General features: G+C 33.7%; 1 protein-coding gene and 1 long non-coding RNA gene across 2 annotated transcripts; one reads left to right on the top strand and one right to left on the bottom strand.

Annotated features, from left to right (window-relative positions):
* Positions 1–6,957: 6,957 nt before the first annotated feature.
* LOC128246890 (hemicentin-2-like) lies at positions 6,958–25,811 on the bottom strand. The gene is made up of 15 exons (XM_052965419.1): positions 25,687–25,811; positions 24,792–25,112; positions 23,744–24,040; positions 18,085–18,372; positions 16,786–17,076; positions 15,932–16,213; positions 14,931–15,218; positions 14,245–14,565; positions 13,581–13,880; positions 12,135–12,284; positions 10,077–10,098; positions 9,220–9,308; positions 8,616–8,631; positions 8,355–8,434; positions 6,958–8,089 (listed from the first exon to the last, which is right to left on the bottom strand). The coding sequence occupies exons 1-15, from the start codon at positions 25,760–25,762 to the stop codon at positions 8,034–8,036; spliced, it is 2,877 nt and encodes a 958-aa protein (XP_052821379.1). The 5' UTR covers positions 25,763–25,811; the 3' UTR covers positions 6,958–8,033.
* LOC128246892 (uncharacterized) lies at positions 20,314–21,572 on the top strand. Its single transcript, XR_008263389.1, has 3 exons — positions 20,314–20,390; positions 21,018–21,102; positions 21,418–21,572. It is a non-coding gene; the product is annotated as an uncharacterized LOC128246892 (long non-coding RNA).
* Positions 25,812–26,541: the final 730 nt, after the last annotated feature.

The raw sequence follows: 26,541 nt of genomic DNA on the forward strand, positions 1-26,541 counted from the left end.
ATTCCGTTCTTGTTTGATAACATATTGTAGGAGTTACCGACGGGTAAATAGGTAATTAAGATTATTTCTGATAAGCCATTCTCTTCAGCGAGTATTCAAATTGGCGACAAATTAAAAGCTGATAATAAAACATCTAAATAGTTTGAAAAACGACGTTATCGAAAGAGGCCATTAATTAACTCAAGGATAATATAACACGGACTGTAGTGAATGTAACGACGGAGGCCATTAATTAACTCAAGGATAATATAACACGGACTGTAGTGAATGTAACGACGGAGGCCATTAATTAACTCAAGGATAATATAACACGGACTGTAGTGAATGTAACGACGGAGGCCATTAATTAACTCAAGGATAATATAACACGGACTGTAGTGAATGTAACGACGGAGGCCATTAATTAACTCAAGGATAATATAACACGGACTGTAGTGAATGTAACGACAGAGGCCATTAATTAACTCAAGGATAATATAACACGGACTGTAGTGAATGTAACGACAGAGGCCATTAATTAACTCAAGGATAATATAACACGGACTGTAGTGAATGTAACGACGGAGGCCATTAATTAACTCAAGGATAATATAACACGGACTGTAGTGAATGTAACGACGGAGGCCATTAATTAACTCAAGGATAATATAGCACGGACTGTAGTGAATGTAACGACGGAGGCCATTAATTAACTCAAGGATAATATAACACGGACTGTAATGAATGTAACGACGGAGGCCATTAATTAACTCAAGGATAATATAACACGGACTGTAATGAATGTAACGACGGAGGCCATTAATTAACTCAAGGATAATATAACACGGACTGTAGTGAATGTAACGACGGAGGCCATTAATTAACTCAAACATAATATAACACGGACTGTAGTGAATGTAACGACGGAGGCCATTAATTAACTCAAAGATAATATAACACGGACTGTAATGAATGTAACGACGGAGGCCATTAATTAACTCAAGGATAATATAACACGGACTGTAGTGAATGTAACGACGGAGGCCATTAATTAACTCAAACATAATATAACACGGACTGTAGTGAATGTAACGACGGAGGCCATTAATTAACTCAAGGATAATATAACACGGACTGTAATGAATGTAACGACAGAGGCCATTAATTAACTCAAACATAATATAACACGGACTGTAGTGAATGTAACGACGGAGGCCATTAATTAACTCAAGGATAATATAACACGGACTGTAGTGAATGTAACGACGGAGGCCATTAATTAACTCAAGGATAATATAACACGGACTGTAATGAATGTAACGACGGAGGCCATTAATTAACTCAAGGATAATATAACACGGACTGTAATGAATGTAACGACGGAGGCCATTAATTAACTCAAGGATAATATAACACGGACTGTAATGAATGTAACGACGGAGGCCATTAATTAACTCAAGGATAATATAACACGGACTGTAATGAATGTAACGACGGAGGCCATTAATTAACTCAAGGATAATATAACACGGACTGTAATGAATGTAACGACAGAGGCCATTAATTAACTCAAGGATAATTTAACACGGACTGTAGTGAATGTAACGACGGAGGCCATTAATTAAATCAAGGATAATATAACACCGACTGTAGTGAATGTAACGACGGAGGCCATTAATTAACTCAAGGATAATATAACACGGACTGTAATGAATGTAACGACGGAGGCCATTAATTAACTCAAGGATAATATAACACGGACTGTAATGAATGTAACGACGGAGGCCATTAATTAACTCAAAGATAATATAACACGGACTGTAATGAATGTAACGACGGAGGCCATTAATTAACTCAAGGATAATATAACACGGACTGTAGTGAATGTAACGACGGAGGCCATTAATTAACTCAAGGATAATATAACACGGACTGTAATGAATGTAACGACGGAGGCCATTAATTAACTCAAGGATAATATAACACGGACTGTAGTGAATGTAACGACGGAGGCCATTAATTAACTCAATGGTAATATAACACGGACTGTAGTGAATGTAACGACGGAGGCCATTAATTAACTCAAGGATAATATAACACGGACTGTAATGAATGTAACGACGGAGGCCATTAATTAACTCAAACATAATATAACACGGACTGTAGTGAATGTAACGACGGAGGCCATTAATTAACTCAAGGATAATATAACACGGACTGTAATGAATGTAACGACGGAGGCCATTAATTAACTCAAGGATAATATAACACGGACTGTAATGAATGTAACGACGGAGGCCATTAATTAACTCAAAGATAATATAACACGGACTGTAATGAAGTAACGACGGAGGCCATTAATTAACTCAAGGATAATATAACACGGACTGTAGTGAATGTAACGACGGAGGCCATTAATTAACTCAAGGATAATATAACACGGACTGTAATGAATGTAACGACGGTGGCCATTAATTAACTCAAGGATAATATAACACGGACTGTAGTGAATGTAACGACGGAGGCCATTAATTAACTCAAACATAATATAACACGGACTGTAGTGAATGTAACGACGGAGGCCATTAATTAACTCAAACATAATATAACACGGACTGTAGTGAATGTAACGACGGAGGCCATTAATTAACTCAAGGATAATATAACACGGACTGTAGTGAATGTAACGACGGAGGCCATTAATTAACTCAAACATAATATAACACGGACTGTAATGAATGTAACGACGGAGGCCATTAATTAACTCAAGGATAATATTACACGGACTGTAGTGAATGTAACGACGGAAGCCATTAATTAACTCAAGGATAATATAACACGGACTGTAGTGAATATAACGACGGAGGCCATTAATTAACTCAAACATTATATAACACGGACTGTAGTGAATGTAACGACAGAGGCCATTAATTAACTCAAGGATAATATAACACGGACTGTAGTGAATGTAACGACGGAGGCCATTAATTAGCTCAAACATAATATAACACGGAATGTAGTGAATGTAACGACGGAGGCCATTAATTAACTCAAGGATAATATAACACGGACTGTAATGAATGTAACGACGGAGGCCATTAATTAACTCAAGGATAATATAACACGGACTGTAGTGAATGTAACGACAGAGGCCATTAATTAACTCAAGGATAATATAACACGGACTGTAATGAATGTAACGACGGAGGCCATTAATTAACTCAAGGATAATATAACACGGACTGTAGTGAATGTAACGACGGAGGCCATTAATTAACTCAAACATAATATAACACGGACTGTAGTGAATGTAACGACGGAGGCCATTAATTAACTCAAGGATAATATAACACGGACTGTAATGAATGTAACGACGGAGGCCATTAATCAACTCAAGGATAATATAACACGGACTGAAGTGAACGGGAACAAACCTGATATGTGTTTTGGGTGGTAAATAAGCACGATAATAAAACTACCACGAAATATTTTAGACAATATAACTGGAAAATTATTTTTTAAAACAAACTGATATATACTGTATAACACGATTTTGCCAAGTTTCATATTATTCTTTTCTTTTTTTATTTTCATTCAAGTCCTGGAAAGGTTCTGGCAGGTGTTGTACGCTTATGATGGTCAGTCAAGAGAAAGATGCCAAATGTTATATAACTGAGGGCCCCGATATACAGCGCCTTCCAAGTTATTCCCGATAATCTTAGTCTTTGTTAATATTTTATCCTTATTTGGAAAACGCTTACCACTTCAAGGGCCAATGGCATAGCATTGGTTCACCGCCCATACTTCCAACCAACGCTAAAGACCTTCACTAACGGTTTTGACCGTTTTGATGGTGCGAATGCTGAAAGAACATTTACCCTGGAACGATCTTAATCGTAAATTTGATTTACCAGGGTGTCATATTTTCGTTATTTAGCCATATGTTTGTGTTATTCAACCTAAGTAAGTTGTTTAAATGTACATAAAAGTGAGTGAATTTAAAAAAATCGTGTTGCTATTTAAGAATTGTATACACATTTAAGATAATCGACTTTGATCCTTTTGGAGGTTTTGAAATTCCACAGTGATTGACACAGTTATGGACGAAACACAAAAGCGTGAAGGACGGATTAGACGGACGGAGTTGGTGTATTACAATACGAATATATTATATTGTAGAAGTCGAACAAATACATACGATTGACAATGTCTTGTCTTGATTCATATATTACAACCCCAGCCCCGCCACTAAAAAATCAATAAAATGATAATAGTCCATATTGTCGGGATGCGCTTTTCAACGATGTTTTAGCTTAGCAACTCGAGCATCACAATTTTAACGTTCCTTTAACATAATGATAATAATGTGGCATGGCAATCAATCTTGATATTGTAAATTTAAATTAATAAAGATATTGTTTGAACCTTTGTGTAAGTAATTCTTTTCAGGACCGAATACATTAACTTATATCTGTTTTACTTACTATTTATAAGTTACTGTTTCGTGGTTGTTAATATCGATCAATTAAGTAATTCAGTTTGGATAAATTTAAAACTAAAAGTACTAATAAAAAAGATTGTCGGTCGTGGTTAACCAACGGATTAACTTTTGTCCGCATGCTTTGAATGTTCGACAAAAAATGGAGATTGTTTAACGTTGAATTCAGCTTTTGGATAGGAATATCACAACTCTTCATATTACTTTCATTTTACTCGTAAAAATCCCTTCTTTATCTATATGGTCAACAATTGTTCAGCAGCATCCCTCTTTTTCTATATCGTCAGCTATTTGGTCAACACTTCAGCGCGACCCTAAATAACGTTTTTGTTAAGTAGGTCTCAACGCAAGGAAGGCAAACAAAGCCAGACCGTATTACACATAAAACAACCATCAGAGATATAAAGAGATCAGTCGATACCTCTTTATTTTTTTTTACTATTTAACAATGACCAACTGGGTTTCTAGTTTCAATTTATAATGACCAATGTATCTTAATTTTTATTCAGTTTATTTCTGTGAATTTCAAAAGGAGTCAGGATAAATTCAAACGGCCTTACGACAGAGCGAACGAGGCTACTAAAAACGCAACTATTATTGCTGAATGTGTTAAGTAAAGGCCAATATCATGTCCATTTAAATGATCTCAGCAAGTTGGATATAAGTAAAGAGTACTAGGTTAGTGGCTCGGCTACGGAATTTAGCGGGCTCACCTCTAGCTCATCGGATAAACTCTTCTGCCTTGCCTATAAAATAATTCCATCCACGACACTAACCTAGTATTATATTTATCCTTTTTCTTTTTTATAAACTCAAGAAATATTGCCTTTCAAATAAGCTCACCTTTTTAATAAAAGGGTACAACTGTTTTCCCCGATTGATATCTGCACCATATACATGCAGTGTTTAAATACGCCAAAACAATAAATTTAGAAACTGTTAAAAATTACTCAATACGGTTATAGTAAAATATGTTCCATTTTGATTGTGTATTATCAATTCGAACTAGACACATTTTTGAAGTACAAAAATATGGAGCAACCAACAAACAAGTATCTAATCTCAAAACAATTATCCCGCACGTCCCAAGTCACGGTCCACGAACTATTAGTGTGACGAGTGTGTAAACAGTCACCACATGGTAAATGGAGAAAAATTATCTTGATATGAGAGTGTTGTATGTTAAAAAAACTGCACGGGAAAAGAGATAATTCATTTTTGGTTTAAGTGGGATGTTTTCATTCACCACAGAAATGGGGTAACCGAAAGAGGCTTCACACATTCCTAGTAGATTTTCTTTGTCAATGTCATTATCATGCTGATTGGTGTAACTTTCTGGGCGATCATACAATTGAATTTGAATTGCTGCTTTTTTGCAGAATATCAAAGATTTATATTGTAAGGCATGCGTAAATGATATATAAAGACACTACTAGATTTATATATATGTTACGTTCAATAGTTTAAAAGATATCAATGAACAGTTGTAATAATATTATTTTTTTTATCGTTAAGATGGCTTTTAAATAATTTATTTTAAATTAATTCAAAGTCAATGCTAAATTGTGTAAGAAATGGCCCTTATAATTTAATTGCATATGTTAGATCAGTAATTGAGGCACAGAGAAGTTGTGAGTTCGACTCTCGACAAGAGCCGTTATAACCATATCAATTTTATACTGTTTTTAATTCAATTTGTTTATATTTTCAATTGTAACACTGTTATACTAGTAAATATGTAAGTCAAACAACATTAACTGTAAATTTAAAATCTCGTGTTAAATTTATTATCAACTTCAATTCTTGTTTTTTTTTGTTCAACGTAGTCAAAACTGGGTGCAGTTATATATCCATACTCTATTGACGAGTGATGCAGCATTGCTTTGGCCCATGATGTTCATAAATCAGTGTTGTACTAAGTCACTGTTTGTTCGAATTAAATTCATGATATATTGAATGGTGTTCTTGTTTTCTTGCCGTAATGCTGTTATGTGCTTACTATAACATATTGTTTTTCAAGTAGCAATGGAGATTGAATATACAGGCATATCTAAAGGGCAACAGTGCATCATAACCTATACTTACTGCCAAAGATATCGGCTATGTACCCCAAATTAACTCGGTGTTAAAATATTTCGCTTTGTCCTTCTTAATCATAAAGATAGTACAGAATATGTTCTAACTAGTACATAGAAGAAACAAATCGTCATATTATTTTAAAGAAAACAATACAAATGATTTTATATTACATCCAACTAATATAATTGTTGAAATCAACGATTTGTTTTACCATTTCTTTTAATGAAAAGCAAGCCTTTTAGTTACAATTTGTATCACTGTATTTTCGGCGCACTTTCTCATCGTATTAATGAAGCAAATATTGCAAATGAAGAATTTTCGGAAATATGCAGAAAATATAATTGAATACTTTTCATATTTCTCTTCTAAACAAATCTGCCCAAATTATATATCAGCTCATATAGGCACTAGTGTATTGCAATAGCATACAAAATATACCGCATACTATACATGTATTGACAGAACATCCCTTTTCCTTACAATAGTTTAATTCTAATTTAATTTTAAAACGAATATATCAACTAGGAAGAGGTTTACGTATTAACATATTTTAAGGCTGAGTATTTCAAGGGTCATTTTAGGTAATAACCGTCCTATTACTGTTAAGATTTTTTTTCATTTCATGCATCACAATTTAAACATTGTTTAGCAGAAATATCTTTTAAATTAAAACAAGTTACAACAAATGTATACTTTAATTAACCTCGGTAGATAGAGCATATCTACTAACATGGTAAAGAATTTCATAGCTATGAATAAGCATAACATAACAAATATGCAACACATGGTATCTCAATTTAAAATATTATCAATTTGTATAACGGATATATCAGAAGATCATATCAAAAATGGACCATATCACACACACACACACACACGCACACACACACACGCACACACACACACACACACACACAAACACACATTAACGGAGAATAACACAAAAAAGCCTCAACGTCTTATTTCCATTTTGGTCACAATAGTGCAGACTGTTAAACATGTTTACATCTCATGTTATTTGATAAAAAAAATACAATTTTCTGCTTCAAATACAAATATTGGTAAACATCTTATCCAAATAATGTTAGAACTAAGACACAACAAAAACATGAACCCTTAAACAGAAAATGAAAAGAGCAATTAGGTCATTATCAATATGAGCTTTGAGTTTTAGATAAAAGACATATCTAATACCAGTAAATTTATTCTTCGTTATTTGAAGTTTATCTTTTAATTTGTTGGTCAAACTATGTTACCAAAATGAGAAGGTATACTCGTAGTGGCACTGTTGACGCGCTGTTGAAAGTAGGTTCGTGGTATGACTTGACAAATGCATGCTTTTTCTGTAGATCGATTCTATTTTAGCGTTTGCATAATAGCAGAGGTTGTCATACTCTTGTTGCGTCGAGATACCTTACAGATGATGCTGACTGAATAATTAAATATTTCCTACGAACTCGGGGTTTTGTTTTAACATTTAAAGCACTGTCTGCACTGGGTCTTTTTGCACGGTACTTTTGTAAACGGGATCCCCTGCAAACGAAAACAAATTATCAAGATTTAGAAAACAGAACGAATGTTTGGGTCACGATGTTAATTTATCAAACTTAAATAATTGTTGCTATAATGTTAAAGGTAGTTGAGTAGATTTGTTGTGTAGAGCTTACAAACAGCAAAGTAAGTATTGATAAGATAATGTAATGTTGTAATATATAAACACTTTAAGTAAAAAGTTAGAAATAAACGTATGACTTGATATTATATTGATAATTCAACTAGTATTATAGATCATTCGTACCTCTCTTAACATTCCCGTAATAAGCATGTGACTTTGGATTGGACTCCTCCAACGGCATGTACACATGCGGATTCTCGGGTCTGAAAGGATTTTCAAAACGCAAGTTACATGACAATTAACTTCGGTATGATTAATAAATATGATTGTTTTTTTAAGATTTTAATAATTATAAATAAATAAACTTCTTTTTAGTGATATAACTCTTATTCTATTTATTTTTTCATTTTTATAGTATTGTACTGTTTTGTTTTTATTTCTTACCTATCGTTTTCAACACCTGAAACCAATAACAAAATACGCATCAATATAAGTTTTAATGTTCCTGTCCATATTCGAATTAACCATTAATCTAATTGAGTTAAAACTATGAAGATGTAAGCCTTCGCAAATCAATAAGAAACTCGACATCATGAAGGCCACTTTCTAACTTTCTTTACAATACCTCACTACCAACTCAGGTTAATAAATGGGCGGGCTCCTTTTTACAACACTTGCCTTACACAAGTTATTGAGTGGACAAGATTTTTCTATATTGACCTCCCTTTTGACCACAATGACCCTAAGTGCAATCCCAAAGCACGTCTTTTTTATAGAAAGAGACTAATAAATTCACCTTTTCATCGATACATGTGTATAAAGACAACCAAATTATGGTAGTTCCGTAGGAACTAGCCAACATTCTCATTTTGAATTACATATTATTTTATCAATCCTGTTTACTTTATATTGAGAATTGATATTGCGGCTCTGCCCTGCTGATATTTAACAAATTAGGGCAACCAGAAAAAACTTTAACGCTTGGAGAATAAATATAAAAAAAACAAATGAACATTTGCCCATACTTTACACGGAAGCATTAACTTACTTAACGCATCGTAGACGGACGTCTCTTTTGTCGATGATACAACTTCATACTCTACGGCGGCGTTATTTCCCGGGTTGTCAACACCATTGCTTAAACAAATATTTGTAATAGTTTCGCACGACTTGAAATCCCGTCTTGATTAGATTAATATAGTAACGTGTTATTTTAACATTAAACGATTTGATGTTGACAGATTACATACTGGTTTACGAACTTTTATTATAAAGACCAACAATAAATGGTAATCGCTGTTCCATGTACAGAATTTGATTTTTTTAGAATTTTAACAGTATGATACATATCAATTACAAATCTTTGGAAACATGTTCTGTAGATCAAGAGCGCCAACTGTCGCAAAATAATCCTGGCTTTGTTCTAAAACACCGAGTGTGGTGTACATTAGTCAAACATTAGAAATCGGACCCTGCACATATCGTCACCTTAGAGCAATAACCCAATAACTGCATATAGAAATAGAAGCAGATGTTGAGTTCTTGCACTAAGATGACGATATATTGTTTACCAATTCCTGAGTACTCTGCAATAAATGTGATTTTACATGTATATATATATCACACTGTTCAATTCAGAAACCATAACACATAAGTGACTGAGAATTTCCAGCTAGTTATCGAACTTGTTTGATATGTGTTTGCTATAATCATGGTGACAAACCTTAGTGATGATTGGTCAATTCCTATAATATTGGTCTACTTATGAGACATTACGCTGGTTTAATTGGGATTTCTAGCTAGATAGTCAACCGTTTGCAAACTTTTGAGCTGAAAGTCACTAAGTGGAAATACTGCCAAATAGTGGTACATGTTGTCTTCACATCTATATATATATAAACTTACCTATCTTGATCTAAATATACATCTGGAAAAAAAAAGTCATTAACCAATTATTTTGAGATGCATAAGTTATCTATAAACAAGAGACTCCTTAGACAGGTAACCGGGGGGAGTCTTCCCTACCCTGAAATCTGGAATACAGATTATTTTGGGGCCGGAACCCACCGAGATTTTTGTGAACGATTTCTTAAAAAATAATGACAATAAATGTAAAAATTAAAGTCATTTTTATTACTATAATTTGCGTTTGTTCATTTTCAAATGGAATCCGTGTAACCTAAAATCGGCACCCGAAAAAATGCCCAAAATGAGCAGGAATCCGGCGTTACAAGTAGGGTTGGGTGACACCCTCAAATCTGACTTTGAGATATCGCTATATAAAAACGATAGACATACATATAACATTGTAATGCTTTAAATTGTGCAACATAGTAAATCATTTTTTATTCTAACATGAAGGGAAAGAGCTTTTAAACTAAGTAAGGATAAGTGTATAAGTAGCTTTATTACAATGTGCTTTCCTACGTTAAGTGCGTGTTAGGCTTAAGCCATGTTCCTTATTTTACGTTGGGTTACTGTGTTTGCCACTGTATTATTGCATTGTTTATCAATTAGTGTAAGATTTCTCAAGGCTGAGTTATTCAAAACAAAGACTACCATGAAACCTCTTATTGACAACATGCTTTTGAAAATGGCATATTAAATGCCTTTCGGATTAAAAAGTATGTGGATTTGCTGGTGGTTTAATTATACAGGGGGAAGGAGACCATCTTTAGCCATTTTAAATTAATTGTTTAATTTGGGCTGTAATAAATTTTATGTTTTAGAATGATTGTAAAACACATAGTAAGTATCCACAAGTAAGAATAAGTTTGAAACCCACGAAAATCTTTTCAGAAGATTACCCTATAACCCTTTTAGTTTGAAATAGGTAAAACGTGTTGCGTATTGTAATTGCAGTGGCTAGTTTAAAGGTGCACTAGTACACCCAAATAAGATTTACCACAATTCATACATTTGATGGGTTCATACATTTGATGGGATTGTTAAAACATTTGTTTAAATAAACCATAAAGGATGAACTAATGTCACAGATAAGATTTTTTATAAAGAATACCGAGTTTAATTTGAAAGAAATCTGCAGTTAACACGGTATTTCTACCTAATGATACGATAGTAAATCAAAGTAAATCTTTTACCATTCACCATCATTTAATTTTTGCGTTTGCAGCTATTAAATACACGGTTACAATCTTATCGGTAATCAATAATGTCCATAAATGCATTATTTTGTTAGTAGTTTACTGCATACTGCATACATGCTCATAAACTGCATATAGAAACCGGCAGATATGGCCGAAATAGAATAGATAGAGCCCAAGGTTATTGTACTGTTTGTAACTCTAATGATTTAGAGGATTAATATCATTTCATCATAATATGTCCTGTATATAATGACTTCAGAAAAAAAATTATTAAAAGATATTATATTAGAAACCCAAGTATGTACAAGTTTATCGAACTAATGTTATCAAAAAACGTAAGCATACTAAGTAGCTTAAGAAAATTTATAAATCAAGCATTTATGTTAAGAAATTCCTTAATAAATAACACCGTTTAGATCTTTCAAGTATTATGACATTTGTGAACAGCCTCCCATAATACTTCATTACTGTATTTAATATAGACCCCACAGTTTGATTTTGATATGTATCTTGTTTCCCTTTTTTAATACCTCATTATTATTATAATTTTTTTGTTCTTTAATTTAACTCACTTATACCATTCTCTTTTCTTTGTATTTAGGCCATGAATCGTTGTGACCATACTGAATATTTATATGTGTGTTTATATTTTCTATATTTTGTCAAGAAACTGTTACATAACATGTTTACGACAATAAACATTTCTGTCAGTCTGTCTGTCTGTCTGTCTGTTTAAGTTTTATCACTCAAAACCTGTGTTTGTTATACGTGTGTATGCATTGATTTTGAATAAGAGTGTCACTTTAATATACGATACGGGATCTAAATCAGACATACTGCGTTACACATTTTGTACCTTCTTTCTTCGACAGAGACATGGTAAAGGAACACTTCAATGTGTACTTTCGTCTCAGAATGCACACTAAGACGAGTACAGCCACAACTATCCCGAGACTTCCACCAACTACACCACCAATAACAGCAGCATTATTTGGAGTTATGTCTTCTGGAAAAGAAATAAGGTTATTATAACTTCTAAAGAAGACTTATACTACCCCGAATTATACTTAATAGTGAACATGTTGGGCATTGTTTATTCGCTTTATAAGTGTATAAGACCTATCCATTACGTGCGTTTACATGCAATGTTATCAACTGAGTGAATAGGCTTCAGCATTACTAAAATTATCTGACTTATAATTTTGCGTTATAATACCCAAGTTCACTTTGTTTGCAGACGTTTTAATTGCTGATGTCAAATAAAAAGATCGGATAACTCGCAAAAGTGTGTATTAAATGTGTCAAACGAGAAATGCTCCTTTATCAAAGACAATGGTTCACTTTTTAACACATGTGGTGGCAGTCGCGAAACTGACCAAGGAAACTAAAACCAAATGCCAGATTTGCCTACACCAAAGACACAAGACTTATTCAGACCATTCATAGACTTCACTGGTTACCAAAAAATGTTTGGGAAAGTCTTAAAATCACTCGGTCACTCTCATGTATAATACTCGGAGCAGCTGAAGCTAACTTTGAACATCAGAAATACAAGAAGACTGAACAAGAATAAGATGAAGAGTAGATACATATAAGAATATTTGGGACATACTTCCCGTTCCACCAACACTATTTGCTTTCTGTATTTCACCTAAGATAAACTACCAATAAGTGGGTGGAGCATAGCGCTTTGCAAACAGTACCTCAGCACTTTTTGTGTAGAACTCTATGACGAAATCAAGTGTGGCAAATCATAAGGAGTGTTAAAAATAAGATACCAAAAGGTTGGAATTCTTCAGCAAATTATTTTTTTGGGGCTCAAATATCGTCCATAAAGACAACTATTTTTATTTAAGCGTTAATCAACGTTATTAGTCACTTAATTACAGCTTTGTTGTTGCGTGATTGGTCGACATTTTCTCGTCAACGTATTATAAAAATATCAACATTGTTTAAGTCTTGGTGGCCTAGCCGTTGAATTTCTACTTTTTTTCTTGACTCTACCGGCGTGTGTTTGCACTAAAACCACAAAAATGTATTCTTTAACTTGCAATATCGATATCATAGAGTAAAATTAGAATTTTATATTTTGGTCAGATAACAACTTGTGAGCGAGTACAGTATCAATACTAATTACCTATTGATATTTTTGGTAAGTAACAATGCATGATATTTTGTTTATACAGCAAAGAAAAATGACTTGCTCTTGTTTTTAAACGTATCAACACTATGAACGGAATAACTGACATTTACAAACTGCAATACACTCACTTTTGAATATAATAAAGAACACAGTACTCACCCATTCCAACCCCTTTCGATGTGGTAACTGTAATTGCATCTGATGATTTTGATCTTCCAATGCCATTTGTTGAATATACTCTTATTTCGTACTTTGTATTTGGACTTAATCCAACAATGGTGTGGTTAATGTGTCCAGCGATCACAGCTTCATTCCTCCAGACAGAAGATCCAACAGCCCTGTACTCTACTTGAAACGTTTGAGGCAAACCTCCATCAAACTCGGGTGTCCATTCAATGTATACATTGTCAACTGTGGCTTTTTGAAAGTGTTGCAGACTTGAAGGAGTATGTGGGTGCTCTAAAAATAAACGTTTACGATGTTACTTCTAGTCATATTGTTCGATAGTTAAAGCAAAGGTAAAAGGGTTTCCATATCAAAGGCAGCGAAGCCGGGGTCAACAATAATACCAATAAATCAATATATGTCTTCAAAAAACGGATAAGCTAAATAAAAAGTTTTTGAATAGTTGTTGAACTACTAAAAAAAGAGTCAATAATGTTATAGATAAATAATAAGCATTTATCTTATGTGTCTTTTGAAATGCGAATTCTATGTCATTCTAAAATCATAAAGAATATTGTTATGTAAATATAAATTCCCTAGATCCGGAGTTGAGTAAAAAATATGAAAACTCCAAAAGTAATAAGTCTTCGAGCATTACCTTGCGACTGCAGTCTAAACGTTTCAGTATAATTCCCAAGCTCGTTGTTCACGTGTACGCGGTAAAGCCCGAAATATTCTTTCTCTACAGAAGTGAAGAATAATTTAGTTTGAAGTCCGTCTGAAGAAATAATAATGTCGATGTTTGTGTCATTAGAAACGACATGCCACGTATCAGATTCTAAAACTTCCTTTTCCCACACAAAGTCCTTAACACTTGGTCGTGGAAAGGCTACTAGCGTAAGCACTAATACGGCAGGCACTCCTGTAGCGCTTGTGACGTTCTGGATTCTTTGGACCATTGACGATGCACGAGGAGCACCTGAGAAGAGAAAGAATGTATCATTTCGTTGAAAATGGGTTGGGAAAATATCTAAAAAAATGCCGCCGAGGAAAACAGAATTACTTTAATGGTAAAATTCAAAACAAAAATTGACAAGACAATAAGTCAAACATGCAAGTATAGTCCTTGCTTAGAAGCACAAAATAAGAGCTAGAAGGACAATGTTGGGCACAAAACGTACGGACATCACAAACGGACTAAACATGCGTCAAAATGGCTTTGTTAGAAATGATGTGGTTATACCTAAATACGGGCAGTGAAAATGAAGTAGTTGGTATAAATTAGATAATTTAAATTAATATTCAACGACGTACATTAGATAAAGAATATAACATTGTACTTACATCTAACAAATAGTCTCAAGGATCTGATATCATCTTCAGTATTGTGTGTATTTCGTGCTATACACTGGTACGTGCCTTCGTCCTCACATACACTTTTGGTGATCGTGATTTCCAAATCGTTTGAGTTACTCGCTGTCTTCAAATATTGATTTTGTTTAGACAACGTTATATTTGGCAACGGATTACTTTCAGCTTGGTAATAAAATATTATTATTGTGTTTTCATTTACTTCAAAGTTTTGTCCACGAGCAACATTTGGTAATGTAAATGAAGTCACTTTGGCCTCATCTGAAATACAAAAAAAGAAATGTAACAACTTATGACCGTAACCGTTATTTCTTGCTATTTATATGCAATTTCAACGAAATGATACATCATATACAACAACAATGGTACAAAGATCATTATGTACAAATTCACATTAAGATTTTTTTTCTTACAATTAAAATGAAATTTAATAATGTATTCTTAATCAAATGCTATCGAATATCGAATCGAATATGATTTTAGCTTCTAACCCGGGACAATTGTTTGATTGCAATAAATACTTCCGAACTGGTATATTCTTCGGTAATAAACACAAGAAACATATTTAAGCAGTTTTATTTACTATCAGCACAGTCATGTTACACTCAAATGTATGTATGTTTTGAATATAAATCAGCTTTGTTCGGGGGATAGTGTCGATATATACAATTTTCATTTCAAACATCAATGTCTCAATTCATTTTTTATAGCTTAAAAAAACAGATTGGTAGTGTTACGTTTGATGTATTTTGAAGCTGAATAAATTAATGTATTTTTCTTATTAGAATGTCAAGACACTGATGTGTTTCAATTTACTTTCTCTTTTCTCAACTTTTATTTTAAATTACTTTGTTTTAATCTTTTAATAAAACTATTTTCAAAAAACGAGCCAAAATCTTTTTTTCTTGCACTACAGTCCCAAGGGTGTGCTCATAAAGAGAGAAAATTATCGATGAAATATATATCATACTTACATTGCACATCGATGTAGACTGTTTTGGTGCTGTTTCCGACGGTTGCTGCACTTCCTGTAGGTTCCATGACGTTGGAGGCTGTACATCTGTAGTGACCACTCTGTGTTCGAGCTATGTTTGCGATGACAAGTGTCTGTTCCATGGAGACCGGGGTCATATCAGACATTCTCTCCCATTTAAACTCAGTGTTGCTTGGGATACCGGCAGTTACTTCACAAGCCACAGTAATAGTGCCTCGTTCGAGTGCAACTACGTTCGTCAGCGGATGTACCACAGGAGGAACTATAAATAAGCTGATCATCTTTAAGAGTATGTCTTAAGGGGAATCGAAGATAACGCTGACAATTAAAGAATATATACGCACCTGCATCACCAACCCTACTGAACGTTTTTGTGATAAACACTAATACGGCAATAACGAATTGCAATTTCAAACAATTTTATATAGTAATACTCAAGTCAAAACTTGCATTATGTTTATATTTTACACCAAACTCTAACTGAGTAGTTATGTACATTGGTTGCATTTTTTTCTGAATACATTAAACACCCACTTTATGTGGCTTTGATGCAATATGCGCTTCTTGAAATATCTGATAATGTTGACATTCTTTAAATTGTTGAGAGTATAGAGAAACTCACTTAATTATTTAATAAAAAAAATAATCCTTTTTGATAATTACTAAAATCCTGTGTTTAAAGAAGAATAAGTAATTTTCACTCCTTATGAACCTAAAACTAGAATGTAACCAGGCACAATTTAGACGCACGCTGTTTTCATTGCCTCCGAACAATACTTGCACCTAATTCCATTTTGCATTGTATGCCAATAAACCAAATATAAAGTTACTTACAAAGAACATTGACTACGAACGAAATTTCCCGCCTCCCTTGTTCCGTATTTCCGCTTGAAAACTGCATAGTGTTGCTAATGGTCAATGTAACCGTAGTCGTGTTCTGAACAGGCACCTCAAGATTCTGTCCTGTTGTTGGCGAAGAAAACCCAGTCATAGACCACGAGTAGCTGGACGCAGGATTGCTATCGCAGGAACAATTCATAGAAATAGTCATTCCTCTTATAGCATTTATGCTACTCGCTGTGATATTTGCTGATCCAACGCGGCAGCTCGGATGATCTGGTGGATCTACATGGTTGTACAAACAAGCTCACAATTATAACTTGGTCGGAAAGGTACAATATATTTTGTAACATCTTGATGTAGATTTTTATACGTTAAACACAAACACAAGAGTGTGCCCTCTTTCTTTACGACGATATAGACGTCTTATGTTGAGGAGATATCGCCCAATCGTGTAAAATCGAACTCATTCTGCAATTTATCGCAACTAATAAGGATCGGCCAAATAGATGACATTCAACTTTTTATAGCATATGTGCATATTGTCGAACAGCTGATCATCTAAATGCAAGGAGGCACATCTTTGCTTATCCATGCTTTCGTTCAGGGTATACCGGACTATATTTACCAAAGCTGCATATCATAAGTTCTTCTGTGTATCACTTGTTGTGTAGTGTCGGTATTCGCATAACATATTATTTAATTTTCTTACTTCCAACACTTTTAATTTATTTATTACTATTTATTTAATTTAAACACTTAATAATTTCTGGAATACTTAATGTTCATTGATTTTTTTGAAAGTTAAAAGTACACACTTGAAATAACCCTTATACTATTCATTTAACCTGACTATACACTTTTAAAAAATCATTATGCTTTATGTATACCTGCCGGTTTATCTTTAGCAAAGTACATTGTTTTATCCCGTTAACTTTCTGTTGTGCAAATTCGAGTTAACTCGTTATGAATCGACATGATATAGTTCTAATGTAGTAACTTAAAGTATAACTAATACCATATTTATGTTTCATTATAACGTGTCTCAGTTTATCTAAGCGTGCCTTAAATCGTTCATAGACTTTACAAACAAGGTTTTAACATTAAACAAAAACTAAATCGTTCAAATCGCGTACAATTTCTCTCGCACAACTGATGCAAAAACTTGTAAACATTATCATAAAACTCGTTGCTCCCAACATATCTAAGACAGTATAATTACACGTCCGTTTTATGTATTTAACAGTTATATATACAACATACTATCCAAAGGCGTGAAACAATAATACTCACATAATACTTCGACAGTTGTTATGACGGAATTAGACGAGTTCACAGTATGTTGATATGAAGGGACTATATAGCTGCTTGCGGTCATGTTGAAGACTCCGCTATGTGTGCGTCGAACGTTACTCAAAACAAGAGGACTTTGGGGACTCTCTCCAGGATGTGACCATGAAAATGTTGGTGTCGGGTTTCCGTCACTGCTGCAGTTAAGTCGAACCTCCAGTCCTTCCCTTACTTTAATCAAAGATGGCACAACTGATCCTTCGTAGGTACACGTTGGAACACTTGGTCCATCTGAAATAATCAAAGTAGACTTACTGTTGTGACACCTGCCTATTGTCAATACAACATTTACGCACAGGGGAAGTCCCTATGGAAAATCGGTAGACAAAAAACAGATTCAGAGGGACAAAAGGATAGCAGTGCTATGATCACATGACCATCACGTGATTCTGGTCGGTAAGGGTGCTGTATTGGATCCTGATTGGCTGCCTCAGAAACCTGTACCCAACAGCTGCTGTGTGGCATTCAGAACAAGGACACAGAAACAACCAGACGTACAGTTACAGATCAGTTTATCCGGTTTATCCGGAAACATGGATGGTAAGCCTGATAACTATATGTGTCTTTGGTCACCGTATTGTTGCTTAAATACAATAGCAGGATATTGAACATGTTAAAAAGTAAAAAAAAAAATATTTTATTCCATGAAAAATATTTTTCTAAAAAACGAAACTTGAATAAAAATACAACCAAAAAAAACATTTTAATTCAATGTTCATGTATAATCGTACATCTCAAAGTCACGATATTTTGCAAAACGATAGCTTCCTTCTTCAAATTCGTGGTCAAGCTTGGCAAGAGAGCTGAAGGGTAGTGACGCATTGGTACGGAAGAATCACGTATAGTCTATATTCTGTAGGTCGAGTTTAGCAACGTTTGAGCGTGTTACGCGCATGGGTAAATCGCTTTTCGTTGCCATTGTAGTGGCGCGATAGCTTCTGATAAACGAACGAATTGAGTAAGTCGGGTGAAATTTGTACGATGTAAGTAATACTTCAATACTGTAATTTGAAATATTAAAGTACACCGTTGTAGACATTGACGTTCAGCCTAAGTATTATAGTAATTCCTAACTCTAAACAAAGTAGCAAAGGAGGCAGTCAGGAGACACCGAAGCAGTATTTCCAAACGTCTGTCATATGTGATAAAGCATTGTTCAGACGTTTATGCAATTACTCCATTCCGAATTGTGGTGACAGACAAACATATATTCAGACAGGCGGATGGATAGACAGACCAAAAATAAAATAAATATACTTTTATTGTTCAAAAATTTGTCGTGCCTATGGAATAGTTTTTCACAATTCAAAGGACCATGGCCTCATTTACGAAACAGTGGATAAAGACACTGCGCTTTACACACTTGAGTCCTATGTACTCCTTAAATCTAATGAATAGTCCTCGTACCAAAATAAAACTGTCCGATGGCATAGTGGTGGATCGTTCACTTCGGGTGCGGAATATTGTGAGTTCCATCCACGGCCGCGTCATACCGAAATACATTCAAAATTGTTCCAGTAGATCCCTTGCCTGGCGCTATGCGTTTAAAAGGCCAGTTCCCTACGTAGTGATCTTCCCTAACTATCAGAAAAGATATATGTCACTATGAGCGATTATAGGTGGTATTCTGCTATATAAACTGAATAAACATTTTTAACATACTCATACTTCACTCATTTTTGGATAGTTTTTATCAATTTTCAATCAAGGTACATTGATATTAAAATACAGAAACAGTATGATCCTTACCAATATGATATTTGATCACGTGCTTTGTATGGTGGCAGTGATTACTATCCTGTAAGGGAAGTAACACTGCTTGGAGTAAGTTAAAAGATTAGTACTGGGTAATTGGTAAACTCAACAATTATTTTAACCTGGGTTAGTTATATCCCGTGTAACGAGGTGATTTACACCGAACATGATTAACAACCAGCAGCCAATTGTATAAACAGATTTACCCAGGGTAATATTTTACCGGCGGTAATTTTCCTGGTAAATTGGCGGTAATCAATTGTATAAAACAAAATTAAGATTTTACCAAGCTATTTACCGCGGTAATATTTACCCTCCTCCAAGAGGTGGGTAAATTGATTTACCGTCTCAGTTACCAGAATCAAGATGGCCGACCAGACATAAACAAACGCTCGATTCACAACTCATTTTGTCGGTTTTAAAGACAAACTGAAACTTCGTGCTTAGAAAACTGTTCCATTACGTCCATATCAATAGAAGACAGGAATACAGAGGTAAGAAATCGCCATTAACTCACTGTGTGAACAAATAAATGCATTATAAATATTCCAACGAACAAATTTCATGTACAAACACAGTGACACAAGAAATCTGAAGTTTAAGAAAGATATTTACCTTGTTTCGCGTTTAAATAATTCCAAATTATTTCAAAGCTCAATGCAATGGTTCGAGACCAACACTTGATTGCAGGTCTCGACCTTACTTTGTTGAAATGTATCCCAATTTGCACATTTTTTGAGTATTTTGCACATAAATATTTACAATCAAATTGAACCGCCTGTAAACATTGAACAATACTGTAAATGACAGCTATGACGTCATTTTCTATGAAATATACCTCAGTCTATAGTCTATTTCCACAGTTTTCTTTTATATAGAGGCACACAATGGGGTGACTGCTAACCAAATACTGTGAAGTGCCTTGATAATATAAAAGTTTACTGTATATTTGATAAAAACAACAGCTGTTGTATGACAACATACCCAAGTATGATTTTTTGAGTTTTTTAAAATGTATATAAATTATACTGTTACATACACAGTTCTGTGATTAGCACGTTTATGTTCAATTGTACACAACCATTTCTTAATTGTAATAATGAATATTATAATCATTTTAGGCTTTTCATCAGCGAAAGCCAGCAGAGCCAGTGTGATGATAGAACATATAACAGGCACATGATTAAAGACACCAAGAGCAGTGAGGTAAAAATAAGGTTGTTTTTTTTTCTTCTGTGAATTATCAGTGTACTGTCATTTGAATGAAAGCAAAATATCATTAACTTGTTTGTTTATTGTGAAAGCCATCATCTCTTACCGACGATCTTGTTAACTTACCTTTCAAATTTATAGAAACATTGGCCTCTAGGAAACGCCGTCACCCCCCCCCCCCCACCCCCTCATATGCATATTTCCATATCCGCATCCAATATTCATTAATCAGCCATTTAAGATATGAAGCTGATTTTCACAGTCAACATATAATTTTAATGATTACAAAATAATTTTACTTATCTTTAGATTGCTACCAGTGGAAGACCAAGGTTATATGACAAATGTGCCGTCAAGAAAACATCACAACATGAACTTCATGGAGCCGCTAGTGAATTATATGCTGTTTAACATTGCTGATTCTGGTTATTGGTATATACATAAGAATCGACTTTGATTTTGAATTTAAGACCATTTATAGTTAAATGAAAATAGAAAATAAATGTGTCACTCCTTGTATATTGACTTTTAATATGTTCCTGTAAAATGAAAATATGGTGACTATATGAGTAAGTACTTCTAACACTTCAATTTGACATCCACAATGGGACATCTTAGTTTTTAAATAGTTAAAAAATATTATTAAATAGTGCTGACAATAACTGAAGAGATCATGTAACATTCTATTTTAAACAGAAACAATTATGACATAAATAAGCAGACACTAAAAATAAGTTCATTAAGTTAATTATACATGATTGCATTTTAGTGCCAAGTTGAGGTTACTGCAAGCCTATGGGTAGGGACATAATTATACAAACATATATATATGTATATATATATATATATATATATATATATATATATATGTTACAAACCAGATCAAAGAAAAAGATTCAAGATCATTTGGTCATTAATAATAAACATAACTGATATATTGTACAAATGTCGCATGTAGTTAAACAATCTTATGAATTTGCACAGTGGTTGGATGCAGCATTTAATAAATGGAATTCTTCAAGAAATGACATTTCACATAGGAGATATATAAAATATCAAGTTCATTTATAATATGTGTCTGTATTGACACAAAAAAGAATCAGTGGTGTTTGCTTACATATATTCTTAATTTCAGCAATAATTCAGTTTTAAATATAACAATGGACCCCCAGCTTTAATTAACAAATACATGGAATACTGACACAATGGTACATATTAGATTAAAGATATGAATTATTGATCACTTTAATGAGAATCAATTCTATGAAACTCAGTGCATCATTTCTATGACAAGTTGAAACTGACTATAAATTCCTTAGGTGTCAGCGTGAGAAAAACGGAAGATGCCATTCAAAGATATTTTTTGAATTTTGTGTAAGCAAGTATAATTTCTTGTCAGTTAATTTCTGTTTTTAAATTATTCAGATATATTGTGTCATTATGACTTGCAAATCATTGCAATAATGTTCGCATTTTTCTGCGGTATTCGCTGACCGTTTTGTATGAAGTAAAGAAAAACACCCCTGAATTCAGAATAAACCTACCCCTTGCAGTGTTGCATACATGTGTTTTATTGATCAGCCACGGGAGTAGCTTATAAATACTTTGTACTGTTTTGTTGAATATTTACCATGTAACTTGTTGGGCCGATTTGATGAATTTTGTCATTAAACCTGCCTTTTAGATATTTTTTTTTATAAAAATGGAATGTGGACATTCATTTTTTTATAAAAAAAGATACCTCCAATCTGACAGCTGTGCGGGAAAATGACGTCACTCTATTGCATTATGGGACATTTTGGTAAAATTTACCCTGGTAAATTTACCGCCTTGGTAATTTCTTTTATACAACGCATTTACCGCCATGGTAATATTACCACGGAATTTACCGGTGGTTTTACTTACCGAGGTAATTATTTACCATTGTTTATACAATTGGCTGCAGGAGTGTATTCGTAAGATCCTCCCGGAGACTTAAAATTTGCACTAAGCATTGGGCTAAAAGAGAACACATGATTCATGTACCGCAAACATATATAATAGTTAAATACTGACATTCATTTACGAATAAATCTGTCACAATTTACTATGAACGGTGGGGTGTTGGGGATCTCCCGATACCAAAAATACACTGATAATCGTTTGGCTCTTTGGAAGATTTAATCTTCGATTAGTGTCGAATATGCAGAGTCTGCATATAGATATAATGTATAATTTGTTTTCCGACCATTAATTGTGTAACAAACCTTTATACTGGCAGTAATGTTACATGATAGGTAGATTGAAACTATGCATATTGTTTAAAAACTTAAAATATATAAATGCTTTTAAAGTTAAAGCGTATCTAGACATTTTAAGATAATCCGGATATATCACATAGTAATAAACTTCGGTTATTGTCAATAAAGAATGTTGAAACAAAGTAGATTTATACTAGGTCTTGTGAACTTAAATATGCCATTTTTGTCGCTTTGTCCGCGAATCGCCAACATTGGCGAGCTCACCGTTGAATAGAAATGATGAAACAGTTGTGTAAAAGGTTGTTGAATTAAATATCAAAGTTTTTGTATGACAAAATATTAAGCTAATCATATCATTAACAAACAAATAAAGATTAGGAAATAAAAATACTTACATAGAATGTTAAGTGTTGGCATGTTTGTAGAAATCAGTTCCTGTCCACCATTACTTCCCCAGCAACTGATTTTCCTGCCCTGGTGTTGCTGTTCGGGTGTGTATACGAGAGTACTTGTTGTTGAATCTTGTGAAGTGACTGTGACTATTCCGGAAGTTAATTGTTCATCATCTAAGTACCACTTCACGACAGCTTCTGGACGGCTGACAGAAGTAACGCACATGAATGGCTGGTTAAGGTTTTCAATGACGGATATGGGATCCGTGCTAGGTTCTAATGCTAACGATGATAGTTCAACTGTAAAGTAAAACACGTTTGAAAGTGGTTGTGTCATCTAAATAAGCCTAATAAGACATTTGTTTTGCACTATTTGTATTGGAAAATGATTAAACCGTGAAGTTCTCGTTTTAAAACTTTTAACACACTAGTCTATATTTGCTGCAAGTTCATCTATTTTCTTTGTTTGTTGGAAAGACGATGCTCAATCATTCACCAATAAACTTGACCATCGGTATTCGTGCAAGTAAAGTAAGAAAATCGAGGACATTTGAAGGTACTACTGCTTATGATTCGAAATGTGATATAATTAAAGGGAAGGATCATATTTGTCTTTCAATATAAAACAAAATGAAACATATTCCACGGAATGTGTGAAGAATCCCAAAAATACAAAAAATATTAAATCGGTCAAATTTTCGCCCGTAAAACAATTTTATGAATTGGGGCTAAGATGGAAATGATATAAAAATATAAATGGTATGATTGCATACAGTTGATCTAGTAAATTAATGCAAAAATAAAACTTGGCATTCAGTAAAAAGTTTTTTTCAAAAGTGTGTTTCATCGTGCAGCTTCATTTTGCAATTTTCATTCAACTTAAGCACAAAAAGAATAACACTAATTTGTTTTTAATTATTTTCAAAGATTGCACTTACATATAAAGTATCTTCACATACTATCCAAACATTTAACCATACAACTAATGAATTCCTCTGCATAACTATATATAATATAACTCTTCAATAACATTCCATTCAGAACTAATTACCTGTGTAAGTTAAAAAAATGGATCCAGAGTCTCCATTGTTCACCACTTCACAGTGATAGTTGTCGCTGTCAGTTTCTCTGAAGTCATTGATCGTTAAGTTAACCAAGTCAAACTTCTTTGTCTGGGTATTCTTTAATATTCTGTATTTTGTCGTGTTTACGGTTTGGCATTCAAATATATCACATGAGCCAAGTTGAAAGAGCTTAGAGCTGCCTCTTTTGAAGTTAACGTCGTTAGCACCGTCCATATCAACACTGCACGTAAGTGTTATTTGTCCATACAAAGTCGCATACTGTTTGTCAGTTGTCAGAAGCACCGTTCCTGAAAAAAATACATAGACATTTATGAATGCTCATAACGATATGTTCTAAACATATGTTTGGCAGTAAGGCGATTGTTCTATATTGGTGTGTTGCTGAATACTGCCAAATTATTTATTACTACACTTTACAATGAGACTGTTAGAGAAAAACATATTTAAAACAGTTTTAACTTTTATGTTGTCACAACTCTATGGTATCTACAGTATATTGCTTCAATAACTATAACAACAACATAAAAATCAAATTACCTTTAATGGACTGTTAACGAACTTAAATTGAAATTACATATTTTGTTATAATGCAATTATGCTATTATACAAAATGCAATGGTTCTAATTTTGGATTTACAGTACGGCGTATGTGTAGATAAATTAAATCTAAATATTTTGGAAATACAGAACGACTGTGTGATTCCAGTGAGTTTCTTTCAATTGATGAGTCGTCGATACTTGTAAACTACATTGAAATATAAACTTGCAGTTTTTGTTTTTTTACAGACAGTTGTGTCAGTGACGTATAGCATTTTGTGTTGCATTAAATCAGTATATTCTCCTAAAAAAGTGTATGCGTACCTTTACATTGTGTAATCATCGTAAAAATCATAATCACTGCAAACCGTCTAATAAACATACTTTCCATTAATCCCATTATTTTCTCTTATTTATAATGCATGCATTTTAAGAGCTTTACTTTTGTTAACAGTTTCAATCTGCATACTAAAGAGGAAGTTTAAAAAATATTGATTGAGGAAGCAAACAAGAGATAAATATAATTATCATGTACGCAAAAGTCAATAAACACATCTATGAGTACTCTCTTAAAAGTATGGGTTGAGTTCATTTGTTTCGAGTAACTGACAAACCAGGTTGGAAATTGAAAAATGTCCTTTATTCCAATTAAATGACGTATATCGTTACAAACGAACGATATACATGGCCGAAACAAAGTTGGAGGTAAATTAAACGCCGACGTATATTCTTACAAACGAACGATATACATGGCCGAAACAAAGTTGGAGGTAAATTAAACGCCGACGTATATTCTTACAAACGAACGATATACATGGCCGAAACAAAGTTGGAGGTAAATTAAACGCCGACGTATATTGTTACAAACGAACATTATACATGGCCGAAACAAAGTTGGAGGTAAATTAAACGCCGACGTATATCGTTACAAACGAACGATATACATGGCCGAAACAAAGTTGGAGGTAAATTAAACGCCGACGTTTATCGTTACAAACGAACATTATACATGGCCGAAACAAAGTTGGAGGTAAATTAAACGCCGACGTATATCGTTTCAAACGAACGATATACATGGCCGAAACAAAGTTGGAGGTAAATTTAACGCCGACGTATATCGTTACAAACGAACATTATACATGGCCGAAACAAAGTTGGAGGTAAATTAAACGCCGACGT

Source organism: Mya arenaria, chromosome 9 (genome assembly GCF_026914265.1).
Source record: "Mya arenaria isolate MELC-2E11 chromosome 9, ASM2691426v1".
In the NCBI taxonomy this organism is placed as follows: Eukaryota; Metazoa; Mollusca; class Bivalvia; order Myida; family Myidae; genus Mya; species Mya arenaria.

Coding starts and splice junctions, on each gene's coding strand:
- LOC128246890 (XM_052965419.1), bottom strand. CDS start 25,762: ATGGGATTAATGGAAAGTATGTTTATTAGACGGTTTGCAGTGATTATG. Junction 18,373..23,743: donor GCCAACACTTAACATTCTAT/GTAAGTATTTTT, acceptor TGATTATTTCAG/ATGGACCAAGTGTTCCAACG. Junction 8,090..8,354: donor TTACGGGAATGTTAAGAGAG/GTACGAATGATC, acceptor TTTCGTTTGCAG/GGGATCCCGTTTACAAAAGT.